Source organism: Megalobrama amblycephala, linkage group LG7, assembly GCF_018812025.1.
Source record: "Megalobrama amblycephala isolate DHTTF-2021 linkage group LG7, ASM1881202v1, whole genome shotgun sequence".
Taxonomy (NCBI): Eukaryota; Metazoa; Chordata; class Actinopteri; order Cypriniformes; family Xenocyprididae; genus Megalobrama; species Megalobrama amblycephala.
Window position 1 is genome coordinate 18,786,734 of NC_063050.1, and position 14,375 is coordinate 18,801,108.

Below are 14,375 nucleotides of genomic sequence, written 5' to 3' on the forward strand. Positions count from 1 at the left end.
GCTGATTCTATCCTCTGTGTGGATGGACTTTAACCAGCATCAGTTTAAATAAAGTTAGAATAATGTTAAAATAACATTAGGGGAACATTAAAATAATGTTAGAATAACGTTACGGGAACGTTAGTATAGCGTTAAAATAACATTAGAATAATGTTACAATAACGTTAGAAAAATGTTAGAATAACGTTAGGGGAACATTAGAATAACGTTAAAATAATGTTAAAATAACATTAGAATGTTAAAATAATGTTAAAATAACATTAGAATGTTAAAATAACGTTAGAATAATGTTAATTTAATATTAGAATGTTAGAAAATTGTTAAAATAACCTTAAAATAATGTTAGAATAATGTTAATTTAACGTTAGAATAATGTTAGAAAATTGTTAAAATAACGTTAGAATAATGTTAGAATAATGTTAGGGTAATGTTAGAATAACGTTAAGGGAACGTTAAAATAACATTAGGGGAACGTTAAAATTATGATAGAATAATGTTAAAATAATGTTAAAATAATGTTAAAATAACATTAGAATGTTAAAATAACGTTAGAATAATGTTAATTTAATATTAGAATGTTAGAAAATTGTTAAAATAACCTTAAAATAATGTTAGAATAATGTTAATTTAACGTTAGAATAATGTTAGAAAATTGTTAAAATAACGTTAGAATAATGTTAGAATAATGTTAGGGTAATGTTAGAATAACGTTAAGGGAACGTTAAAATAACATTAGGGGAACGTTAAAATTATGATAGAATAATGTTAAAATAATGTTAAAATAATGTTAGAATAATGTTAAAATAACATTAGAAAAATGTTAGAATAACATTAAAATAATGTTAGAATAACATTAAAATAATGTTAGAATAACATTAAAATAACGTTAATATAATGTTTGTCACAGACACATCAGGCTCCACCGTCCACCAGTCACAGCGCACCCCATCTCCTCAGTTCTAATCACCGACACCTGCACCTCATCAGCACCTCATCATCACCAGTATAAAGAGCACTCACACACACCACCACTTTGTCTGGTCTCGTTTGCATCTAAACTTACCTGCATGCTTACCTCAAGGACTCCTAGTGATCTACTTACCTGTCTCCAGCGTCTCCTGTTCTCCTCGTGTGATCTCCACTCTTCTGGAGGAATCCATCTCTGATGTGGTTCTAGGGCGCCCCTGGTTGGAGCAGCACAACCCAGTCATCTCTTGGAGTAACTGTGAGATCCTGAAGTGGGGCAAAACTTGTTTCTCCAACTGCTTCTCCGAGCTTCCAGTCCCGTTGTCTCCTCGTTCTAAAGATCTCTCCATCTGCGCCACCTCCATCGAAAGTCCAGTTGAGAAGCATTCCGTGGTGTTACGGCCCATGACCAAAATAACAGCTCATGAACTTAATTAAATCAAATAATGGACATGGACCGAACACATGAAAGAGTCACAGACACTTGTTGCAGGTTTTTGAGACGCCAGTCGCCTTCATTTACTTATAGCAGACAAAACAACTCAAACAATCAAACCATACATAATCACAAACATAATCTAATGAATAACAAAAAAAAAAAAGAAATAACAGTAAACAGGTAGGGCAGCTAGGAAAACAAAGAACGCCTGTCTACCCAGGACTCCTAGCGATCTACTTACCTGTCTCCAGCGTCTCCTGTTCTCCTCGTGTGATCTCCAGTCTGTGTGTGAGTGTTCTCCGTCTCCAACGTCCAACTTCTCCAACACCATTCAAGATCACAACCACAAAAGGACAGTATCACTTATCTACACGTCAGTTATCATCTTTACTTTGAATTATACTCACCTGCACTGCTGTTTTACTCTGGTGGTATCAATAAACATCCCTGTCTGTGAATTCCTGTCTCCGACCCTTCTGTGTTGTAACAACGTTAGGATAATGTTAGAATAACATTTGGGGAACGTTAGAATAACATTAGGGGAACGTTAGAATAATGTTAAACTAACATTAGGGGAACATTAAAATAATGTTAGAATAATGTTAAACTAACATTAGGGGAACATTAAAATAACATTAGAATAATGTTAAAATAACATTAAGGGAACGTTAAAAACGTTAGAATAACGTTAGGGGAACGTTAGAATAACGTTAAAATAATGTTAGAATAATGTTAAATTAACGTTAGAATAATGATAAAATAACATTAGAATAATGTTAAAATAACATTAAGGGAACGTTAAAAACGTTAGAATAACGTTAGGGGAACGTTAGAATAACGTTAATGTTAGAATAATGTTAAATTAACGTTAGAATAATGATAAAATAACATTAGAATAAGGTTAGAATAACATTGGGGAAATGTTAGAATAACATTAGGGGAATGTTAAAATAACGTTATTCTAATGTTAAAATAATGTTAAAATAACATTAGAATAATGTTAAAATAACGTTAAAGTAACATTAGAATAACGTTAAAATAATGTTAGAATAATGTTAAAATAACGTTAGAATAATGTTAATATAACGTTAAAATAACATTAGGGGAACATTAAAATAATGTTAGAAAAACGTTAAAATAATGCTAAAATAAAGTTAAAATAATGTTAAAATAATGTTAGAATAATGTTAAAATAACATCAAAATAACGTTAGAATAAGATTTGGGCAACGTTTTACTGGTACAATCATTGGGCATTTACTGAATTTATTTTATGTATATTCATTGAAAAATTTTCAAATGCTGTCACAGGCACAAGCCTGTCTACATTGTGCGGAATATAATATAATATTATAATATTATATGAATTAATATAATATACCCATGTCTTCATGCCACACTGTCTTTATGCCAATAAAGCAAGTTACTGTACATTTCACTGTGTTTTTTTTACAGTGTACATTTTGTGCTCTTTTTGGAAGGCTCAGTTCAAATTCAGCTCTGGATTAAAATTGCTCATTGTGCACTTAGCGCCCTTAGCTCATCAATGGCAAAGTGCTTTACCAGTGGAGGAAATGTTCAGTTCAACACGCTCCTGCCATTTACAAGCATTTTTTGAATTCAGTTGAGGTGCTATATCAATACAGATATTATTAAATATCTGTCAAACATACCTGATTCAACTTATCAGCTTGTTAACTGAAATGCTGGGTCCTATCATACATAAATAATGTCACAATTTTCATGAACTGTCCCTTTAATATGCTGCATAATGTCCAATAATAATGTGTAATAATTTTACATAGGTCCCAGCCTATTATCCACCAGAAATGCAGAAGTAACAGCACATCAAGTATGTTCCCCAACTGGCGGTGAGTATAACCAGATGTGTTTCAAGAACACAGGCCAAAAAATGACTCATTCCCTCAAAAATGGGAATGAACATTTCACTACAATTCATGCTTCAGACTTCAACTGAAGACATTACCAGAAGACTTCTCTTACCAAGGACAATCAAAACTCAAGGTAAATTTATTTATCAGCTTTAAAACTTTTTTGGAACAGTGGCACCTCCAGCACATTCATGCTGTCATAACACTACAGTGGTAGTTTTTAGTGTGGTACACTTTTTTTTCTGCATGTTGCACAATTATGCTAAAAGCAATTCAAGAGAGCTGCAGCCCTATAGCATTATTCAACACCGCCACAGAAGCAAATATTAATTAAATTGTCTGATTAATTTCAGTGGTGTCAACTGTATACCATTTTATATCTGCAGCTAGTATTAATGTATTAATTTAGTATTATAAGTATTATAAAGTATTAATGTTTATAAAAAGTTTGATGATCATCCAACTAAAATGTTTCAGAAAAACAGTCTAAGCATGAACAATGTTTTTGTGCTAAAGTTTTGGGTATGTTATTAAAGACTTGATAACTTCGAACGAATTATGCTCTGTTAACATTACTGGAAGAACGTTTGTTCGTAACTTTGTTCGTTTCCATACAAAACTAATTAATTAAGTGCACTGAGGCATATTCTATTCTGACTTTCATTCAAACAGACTTGTTGATCCAAGATGGTGGTGCATTTGACGTACATGGATCTGCTGAAATACATATATTTATTTACATATCTATGGCTGGCAACCCCGGCTGCACCAGATACACAGGCGAGTGCACTCAATCAGACAAAATGCAGAAGTATGGCCAGATGTACTTCAAAAGAATGGGGGATAAAAAAAAGTCAGCATTTTTGTGAAAGTTCTTTCTCTCTCTGTGAAAAATTATGAAACATTTCTTCAAAAACAGGAACTGTCAGCTCAAGACGCCAGAAAAAAAACATTCAAAGGACATGCAGAGACTCCAGGTGAGATGCAACTTTAAAACAATACGAACAGGTATATTGACAGCTTTATAAAGCTCATCAATATGAAAGGGACAGTGGAAAACCATTTGAAGAAAAAAAAAAATAGACACAAATATCATTAGTCAGATGCAAAAACATGTTGAAAATTATGCTACGGTATCCCATTTACCTCTTTAAAATTCACCCTGCTATAGTTTACTTCTACAAAAAGTGTATATACTTCAAGATTAGCTTAAAAATTTGACAGGTATGGTATGATTAATTTTAGGACACTCCCTATTCACGTTAAAGAAGTCTGTGAATGAGACTGACCACTATATGTCTCAAACTGGTCGGCATTATGCTTTCTCCAATGATACAGATTCTACCATCTGCTCTTTTAACCCTTCTAAGGTATTTGGGGTCTTTTTGAAGTTTTGCTGAAATTAAAAAAAGAAAAAAAAAAAAGTTTCCTTGATCCAAATGGCATGAGACTTTTTAACGATGTCAACACTTTCTAGATCTACAAATAATAAATAATAAAATAAAATAAATAAATAATTAAAAAAAAAAATTGGAATGATATCTGTTTTTATGTTAGTGTGAGGAAAAAAAAAGTCACACTCAGACTGTTTGGGGTCCCCCTGCTTAGAAAATAGATAAAATTCATCCTCAAAATCAGAAACAATGCAGAACACACATGGACAGATATGAAGTGGCATCCACAATGTAGCCTATTTATTCAAACACATTATATTAAAGAACAGGTTAAGTAAAAATACAATGATTATGCAATATGGTGCATGAATTTTATTTAGCAAAATGTTCCTCTCTAGAGTTAATATTTCTACCTAACGAGTTTTGAATGGCTATTCTTATATATGTGACATTGTTTACAAGCTGTTTTACATCTTTCTGCGGTTGAAATACTGATTACATGACTGATGACATGATACGTATTTTGGTAAGTTGTACTGTATCTTTCAACATACTTTCTGATGTTCATTCATGTTTATATAATACTATAGTAGCAAAGAGGGAGAGATGATCGGTTCACGTGTAACCTACAACGATCATGTGCATGTTGTTAAAAACACAAGATATATATATGCTATTTTACAAAAAATAATGATTATGAACAATAAGGCATTATGATAAAATTTTGATAAAACTGCCCAGCTCTACTTAGCCTGCTTCATGAGACAGGCTTCATAAAGCCATGTTATCTTTATTATGGTTTAATTAAACAGTATTTATTATTAATAATGTGTAAACTAATTTACATATATATATATATATGTATATATATATTTTTTTTTACTTTGTTATTTGCAGACATGGACACAGATCACATTGAAGTGGCAGCCCTGGGAAGACCTCTTTTCCCTGGTATGCTTTATGACTGCCGTAAGGATTCCTTCATTCCAGGTGATGTACTTTAATTTAAAAAAACTAAGGCAAATTTTCCCCTTTTTCATCATATTTTCATGTTTAGTGTGTTTTAATTTCACTTTCATGGATTTTAGTTGTTTCTCTTTCCTACCTGTTTCCTTTGTTTCATTTTCCTGCTCTTTGTTGGATACTATTATTTTTGATTAATTTGTACACCTGTTCGAGTTTACTTTGTTTAATAAATACGCTGTACGTTGATCAAGCCTTTGCATTTCATCTCCTTCATTAGACTGAAAACATTACATATGTGTTAAATCACCTATTTACTAGTCCTTGTGTAACAACACCACAAAACCTGCATGTTTAACCGTACATCACTTTCTCATACATACAGTCACTGTTAAAGCGACTTCTCGTTTCAGGTATTACTCTGTGGGATAAGAAATCATTGAAGAATGATTTGGACACCCATCCACAGCCCCAGACAGATTTGAAGTTCAGTAGCTCTGACTCTCTCTCTGATAAGTCCAGTCTCATGGATATAAGTGCTTCCCTGAAGGTCAGTTTCTTGGGAGGGCTGGTGGAGGTGAGAGGATCTGCCAAGTACCTGCATGACACCAAATCCTCAAACCAACAGTCCAGAGTTACAATTTATTACCGTGAGACCACAAGATTTGAACAACTCACTATGACTCAGCTGGGTAATATCACCTACCCTGAGGTATTTGACCAGAAAACTGCAACTCATGTGGTCACAGCTGTACTGTATGGAGCTCAGGCCTTCATGGTGTTTGATCGGACATTTTCAAAAGAGGAAAAAGAGCAGGATATTGAGGGTGAACTGAATGTAATGGTCAAGAATATCCCTGAATATTCTATTGAGGGAAAAGGATCTGTAAACATGACAGATAATGATAAGAAAATAGCTGAGAATATTGCCTGCACATTTCATGGTGACATCCATCTTGAGCAAAACCCCACCACATACATGGATGCCTTGGATTTGTACAAGCAGCTCCCCACTCTGCTGAAGGAGAATCCACAGAATGCAGTTCCAGTAAAAGTCTGGCTTTTTCCTCTTCATCTACTGAATACAAAAGCAGCTCAGTTAGTGAGAGAAATCAGCACAAGTCTGGTTTCCAACACTGAAGATATAATGAAGGTACTGGATGAGGCAGAGAGAACATCCAATGACCTCTTAAAAAATACTCTGGTAAATGTTTTCAGGGACCTCAAAGAAAGGCTACTGTCATTTCAGGATTCATTTAGAACTTACAAAACAGTCCTTCAGAAAGCTGTCAGCAGGGTCTTGCCTGCTATTCGAGGAGAAGAAGGAATGAAGGAGAAGTCACTAGAAGACATCCTGAAGATTCACTATGAATCCCCTTTTAATGCTGGCAAGCTTAACCAGTGGTTAGATGATGCAAATTCTGAACTTAACATCTTGAGTTCTTCCATTGAGAAACTGGAGGGAATCAAAATTGAAAACTCAGACGGTCTCAACACCATCCTACTTGATCCCGATATTGATGTTGTGGTGTGCTTTACCTTCACATCTCTGAATGAAGACCCGTATGTTTCAGCCCTGAAGGAGTTTCTGAAATCTGACAAGTTTAAAGAGCTTGATAAGAATGAGACCTTGTTTTCTGTGGCGTCTGGAGGAAAGTGGATCAATGATCCTGATGTCATTAAAAAGATGAGAGATAACTTATCTAATTTCAGAGGTTTTTCAGAGGCCAATAAAGATGAAAAGAAAATCAGGTTCATTATGTCTGTAATCTCCAATCCCTCTAATAAAGGCTCCTCCATCTATCTGTATGAAAAAGGAAAACTGAAGGACACACAGTTCCAGCCCGTGACCAAACCGCCCCCACCAATAGTGAAGGGTGTCCAGTCCAACACTGTGTCCCTGAAACTGCAGAAATCTCCAACCGGAGAAACAGTGAAGTACAGAGTGGAGTACAAGCAAGAAAAAAATCAGTGGCTTTTCTTAAACACACCTGATGAAGACTTTACTCTGACTGGACTGGTGTCTGGAAAGCAGTACTTGATACGCTACAGGATAGTGGGTATAGTGGGAGTGAGTGAAGCCAGTGACACTGTTAGCTCTATGCCATCCTCAGGTAAACGTTATCTGCACATTTATTCACAAATCTTTTTTATTATCATTCCATTGGCTACGTTCACACAGCAGTATTTGGATTGATAATTGTATTTACTAACAGGCATGACTGTCAAACTGTCCTATTCATACAACAGGTTACATATTTTTTTAAGAAGTTACTATACAAACAAATTGAGCCAGAATTAAGCTTCAGTTTCCTTCCTGTGTGACATAAATTTCCTCATCAGTAGGGTATGCAGGGAATGTGCGCATGCAGTCTCAAGTCTCTTTTCTGTGTTTACAATAGCAAGAAAATTACCTGTAAACAGTGACAATGACAAAAGTGAATGACAGTTCTCACAAGATAGAGTTAGGGCGTTCACAAAAAAAAAAAAGGCTTTACATTTTGTGTTATGTTTTTAATCTTCATTTCTCAAAATTGTATGAATGTGTGCTTGGTGAATATATGTGGTGTGCCTTGGTGTGCCTGTGTGAATCTATGTTCTTATGCTTTCTCATGAATGTACACAGGAGAGCAACAGCAGAGGTCCAGATTTTTGCTAAATGATAAATGACATTTCTTGCCAAACCCTATTGTATGCCTTCAAAACACTTGGAATATATGGCACAAATCATATTTGATCATTTTATTATTCTTTCATGCCCTTTTTTAAAGTGCCCCTATTATGGATTTTTGAAAATTACCTTTCATGTAGTGTGTAACATAGATCTAAGTGAATGAAAACATCCTGCAAAGTTTTAAATCTGAAAGTGCACCATTTATAAAGTTATTGTCTCTCAAAAGTAAGTGTCGACACAGAGTCAATTAAGCGAGTCGTTTGTAAAACGAATCCCAAGCCGTTTCGTTGTGACATCACAATGAATCATTAGCATATTGTCCGCCCACTTATTGCGTGCGCAGACGCAATATTCACAGAAAAAAATCACTTTTTCAACAATATCACAGCAATATAATCTTTTGTTGTGTTCCTGGCATTTTACTGATGACTGCTTCTCAAACCCCAGGGAGTTTAATACAGGATTCACAAAACGCTTGGTCTTAAAATATGGATCAATGCCCAATTTCTTTGGATCAGCTTACTCCTCTGAATCTCAACCTGTAAGCATGATTAATAATTAATATTTATATGTTCTAGCGATCGTTCAAAATTCGTAGTTTTGTATGTTATGTTGTTTAACGCACACCCTAGTCTGCCTCCTGCTAACCGACTAACTCATGCTCCTGGACAGGACAGTGGCATGTCAAGTTGCACAGACACTGTGCAAGATCAGGGAGGACGAGGAGCAGGTCCTCATGGTCACCCCTAATTGGCCCGCCGGACCTGGTTCTCCGAACTGATACTCCTCGCGACAGCCCCTCCTTGGCCTATCCCTCATAGGAAGGACCTTCTTTCTCAGAGACGGGGCACCCTCTGGCACCCGGGTCCCGATCTTTGGAACCTACATGTGTGGTTCCTGGATGGGACACGGAATGTTTAGGTACCTTACCACCTCAGGTAGCAACTACCATCACTTCAGCAAGAGCCTTGTCTACCAGACAAGCGTACGCCTTGAAGTGGAACCTCTTCGTCACTTGGTGTTCTTCTCGTCAGGAGAACCCCTGGAAATGTCTGATCGGCTCAGTGCTTTCCTTTCTCCAAGAAGGGTTGGACCAAAGGCTGTCTCCTTCCACCCTTAAGGTTTATGTTGCTGCGATTGCAGCTCACCATGACCTTGTTGAAGGTAAGTCCCTTGGGAAGCACAACCTGGTAATCAGGTTCCTGAGGGGGACTAGGAGGCTTAATCCGCCTCGCCCTCCACATGTTCCCTCTTGGGACCTCTCGGTGGTTCTATCCACTTTTCAGAGAGCTCCCTTTGAACCCTTGCTTTCAGTCGAGCTGAAATTTTTATCATTGAAAACTGTGCTCCTGACAGCTTTGGCTTCAGTTAAGAGGGTTGGGGACCTACAGGCTTTTTCCATTGACGAAGCGTACCTGGAATTCGGGCCGGCTGACTCTCACGTTATCTTGAGACCTCGGCCTGGATACGTGCCCAAAGTTCCCACCACTCCTTTTAGGGATCAGGTGGTGAACTTACAAGCGCTGCCCCTGGAGGAGGCAGACCCAGCCCTGGCGCTGCTTTGTCCAGTACATGCTCTCCGCACTTACATAGACAGAACTCAGTGTTTCAGGACCTCAGGCCAGCACTTTGTCTGTTACGGAGGCCAGCAGAAGGGGAAGGCTGTCTCCAAGCAGAGGTTAGCCCACTGGATAGTGAATGCTATTGTCTTAGCTTACCAGGCTGAAGACTTGCCATGCCCCCTGGGGGTGAGAGCTCACTCGACTAGGAGTGTAGCCTCCTCCTGGGCTTTGGCGCATGGCGCCTTGCTTACAGATATTGTAGAGTTGCGGGCTGGGCGACACCTAACACGTTTGCGAGATTTTATAATCTCCGTGTAGAGTCTGCATCCTCCCGTATACTCGCCCCTTCGGGCCAGTAACAGGATCTGTTCGGTGTCATTCGCTTGCTGCGCCATTCCACTCTACGGATTGGATGTGTGCGCTATTTTTCTCAGGTGAGTTTCACTGTTCAGAACCCTGGGTTCCTCCAGCACGGTTGATGTCTACACTTGCATGCATGCCCTGTCAGTCAGCCCCTGTGTCAGACTAGGTGCCTCCATGTGTTGTGATTCCCCTCTCTGGGTAATCCCACGTGTGTATACCACATTAAGTCTCCTTGGTAGCATGTGTCTTCCCTTGGCAAGCCACTTGCCGTCTCTGACGTGTAACTCCACCCTGCGGGTTGGGTACCTCAGATTCCTATCACCGCTATGCAGGTGGACTTCTTGTAAGACCTCCACGAGTAGGCAGCCTGTTAGCACATTCCAGCTGGAATATGCTACCCAGTGTATTCTATGTTTGTGTGGTCCTTGTATGGTGCTGGCCTCACGACAAGGTGCTATCACTTATGCCGTTTCACTGGAAGACAGCTATTGTGGCGTTTTGGTAGGGACCCATTTCATCAGTCTCTGACATAACGTTGAACGTGATGGACTAAAAGGGAACGTCTAGGTTACATATGTAACCCTCGTTCCCTGAAGGAGGGAACGGAGACTTTACGTCCCCTTGCCACAATCGCTGTACCGCTGAACAGCCTGGCCACATGGCTCAGCTCCTCAGCGAAGAGTTGAATGTGAGCTGCTCACTCTGCTCTTTATATACCCACACTGTGGGGCGGAGCTTGCGCATGCAAATTCCACAGACCAAGATACTCTTCGTATCATTGGTTCGCTTTGTAACACTCGAAGGTGATTGGGCTCTCAGGCGAGACCCCATTTCGTCAGTCTCTGACGTAACATCTCTGTTCCCTCCTTTAGGGAACGCGGATGACATACGTCTTTCACACTAGAACAAACAATATGCGCAGAATTATGCCAAAATGCCTGTCTTGTCGAGTATCCTCATAAGAGCAGTCTTAATAGTTAAATAATGTCTTAAATAAACTGAGAAAATTAGATGCGCGTCAGATCCATGCCATGTTCGGCAGTGGCAGGTCTTAAAGTCACAGCAGCCTTATAAATCAGTTGCTGTGATGTGTCATTATTGTTAATCAAACAACAACAGAGAAAATTTTAGCTTTAATAAGGATTAATCTATTTTTCATTTATAATTTATGCAGTAAAGACTGTAAAGTGTTTGATAACTTTCAACTTCAATAAAATTGTTTCTACAATATTAAAATCTCAAGTTTTTAATCGCGATTAATCACGATTACAGAAAAATGTGTGATTTATTAGTTAATTTTTTATTCAATTGACAGCATTAATATATATTAATAACTTACAATCTGTCAGAATCATGGATTGTAAGTTAATCTTTCAATGTTATTCCCCAACAGTTCAACCTAAAACAATACCTGACAGGTGCTGGTGTCTGGAGACTAAGAAATATGTCAGAAAGGAAACTGTTGAAGAGTTCTCCATTTTCCCTATAAGACCACGCTGTAACAACGTAGAAATCATGTAAGTGTTCATCTGTTAACCTGCATGTGATAAGTCTTAATATATGTATGTGATGTAACTTAATTTTATTAAACATATTGTATTTTTGCATAATTAAAATACCAAGAGTGTTTTTAACAGGCTTATACTTAAGCTGCATTCCAGGCAAGTTTTTAAGCCCGTAGTCACGACTACGGGCTTAAAGTGTTTTTAACAGGCTTATACTTAAGCTGCATTCCAGGCAAGTTTTTAAGCCCGTAGTCACGACTTCAAACCACGACTCACGACTTTTTAGCGTTTCAGGCAAGTCACGTCAAACTGCCTGAGTGTAAACAAACCAGCATGGCGGACTGTACGGGGCTTATGCTCATTAACAATTATTTCTATCGCCAAAGGTGCTTACTCCTTGCTTATTTGAGGGAAACAGAGGAGGAAAAACAGTGCATAAGGCAAGAGAAGCTGTTATACAATTTATTTTACGTTATTTTACTGTGCACTTGCATAAACACCGTATCCATAGGGGCTGCCATTGTTGTTTCGCGGGCTATGTGACGTCAGAGCACGGAACTGGGAGTACATCGATCTAGTACGAGTTCACGGGTGGGAATATTTAGCCTACCTGTTGAGACGTGCCTTCACAAGCACCTGTAAGAGCTTTTGTGACATGATATCATAGAAGGTAGCCTGAATCTTATTAATTTGATGTGTTTTCAATGTTTGCAGACTGACACTAAAACCTGTGAATAATTTCATCCAGCGCTGCTTGAATCCAAATTCAGCGCAAGGCAAGAACCTGCAGACTTGCTGGAAGAGGTACCAACATTTTATTATGTCACTTTGTTTTCAATCAATAATAATCAACCAATAACAGACAATATTAGCCACAAATCTACTAGGATCAAATATACTTTAAATATGAAATACTTATGAAAAACTCGAGATTTTACTAAGGTTAAGCATCAAAAAGTTGGCTTAATGCTTAATTTTCTTAATGCTCTCTAAGGCAAGTCTCAGGCTAATGTTCACATACAGTATATATATTTAGGCTATGGAGAGCGGTGACTTTTTAAGAGTATGCTTGGTGGTGCGTCATGTAAAAAAGCACCACTAAAGCACGATGCTCGCATTCTCTTTCTCAGTTGCTTAATCATGATGACACATAGCAACACAGCAAAAAGTATTTCTAATATGTTGGACCTTTTATTGAGAGTAGCCCATATTTACCTGTTAAGACGTGCCTTCACAAGCACCTGTAAGAGCTTTTGCGATTTTTGAGAGTTGACGGAGGCGCGACAAGCAAAAGGTGCATTTACAAATGTCCGCTAGGTGCCGCTAGTGTCACAGAAACAACAAACTTCACCTTTAAACATATCAGTTTAGGACACAGATTTAAATCGAACACGACAAATGTATCAACTAATAATGCATTAGATTAATGTGTGCACTTTTGTTACATTTGCAACAGCAGGAACATCAATAACACCTCCACTTTTAAGATGTCCAATTGCCAATTACCTAATCCATGAATGAAAGTGCAGAAGATCAAGGGAGGACTGATTGAGTTGAAACACTACAAGTGGAATTCCATTCTGTCACATGACCCAACACTGCCAATCAGAATCCTGGGATCTGAGTGTTGGCCTCATGCAGCTAATGGGAAATCACAGAAGACCTGAAAATACCAGGACGGCTGCCAGTAACTGCCAGACGCAGATGTTGTCGACAAAAGCGTTTGAATTAGAATTCACTTGCTGTATGACTGAAACACTGAATGTATAATTACCCCAAGCAGTTAAACTATATTTAAATGGTTTTATAATGAGCTTATTTTTTAATACTTATTTTTTTGAGAACAGAAGACCACCTTACATAACAGAGAAAGAGGGGAAAAAAAGAAAAAAAAGGTATAACAAAGGTTGCCAGACCTTTAGTCATTTCACCAGAACATTATACCAGTAAACATTTTTATACATTTACAAATACAATAATCTAAACCACAGAGGAACTTGTTAACCATTTCCTCCATTTGTTCTCAAAGATTTGCATTTGCAGCCAAAGTATATATGTGAGTCTTTCCATTTCTCTAACCTCTGTTAATATTTGGAACAGTCAGAAATAGGGGTACAGTATAGGAGTCCATTTCTGTCTCCAAAGGTACAATCTACACTAACAGTGTTAAAGTTAATGAGATAATTGATTGATGATTGAGTGATGATTGACAATTAGTGGAGACACCTGATGTTAATAAGCAGAATCATTGAAGGAAAGAGAGAAAAAAGGTGTTAATTAATGTTTTATGGAATGTTTCATTTCAAGTCACCATGAAAGTGGTCACCCTTTGCTTTAGTTGGGCTCTTGACTCTTTACCTTTGATTATTAATTTTTCTCTGGTTGCTCCAACTTTGTGTTTGTAAAGCACATTTATAATGTTCAGAGAAAATATGATCTAGTCATAAAATAAAAGTAAACATGAGAAATCTATCAGGACAATTCAGCTGCATAATTTATTCAGGCAGCAATGCATGATGGGAGCCATGGATGAGTTTTGATTGGTGGCTCCCATCATGCACTGCAACATGAAACACTTTGTTTGATTGTCACCATTGTTGAGGGTCATATGCTGATTC

At 37.5% G+C, this 14,375-nt stretch overlaps 1 protein-coding gene across 2 annotated transcripts; it reads left to right on the plus strand.

Moving 5' to 3' along the window:
• Positions 1 to 3,232: 3,232 nt before the first annotated feature.
• On the plus strand, positions 3,233 to 13,418 carry LOC125271955 (cytolytic toxin-alpha-like). 2 transcript variants are annotated; one of them, XM_048196346.1, is made up of 8 exons: positions 3,233 to 3,429; positions 3,969 to 4,076; positions 4,216 to 4,273; positions 5,588 to 5,680; positions 6,067 to 7,767; positions 11,646 to 11,769; positions 12,472 to 12,561; positions 13,217 to 13,418. In XM_048196346.1, the coding sequence occupies exons 2-8, from the start codon at positions 3,984 to 3,986 to the stop codon at positions 13,272 to 13,274; spliced, it is 2,217 nt and encodes a 738-aa protein (XP_048052303.1). In that variant the 5' UTR covers positions 3,233 to 3,429; positions 3,969 to 3,983; the 3' UTR covers positions 13,275 to 13,418. The 2 variants fall into 2 exon arrangements, with proteins under 2 accessions (XP_048052303.1, XP_048052301.1); XM_048196344.1 differs by having other exon boundaries at positions 3,237 to 3,429; positions 13,214 to 13,418.
• The last annotated feature ends 957 nt before the right edge of the window (positions 13,419 to 14,375 follow it).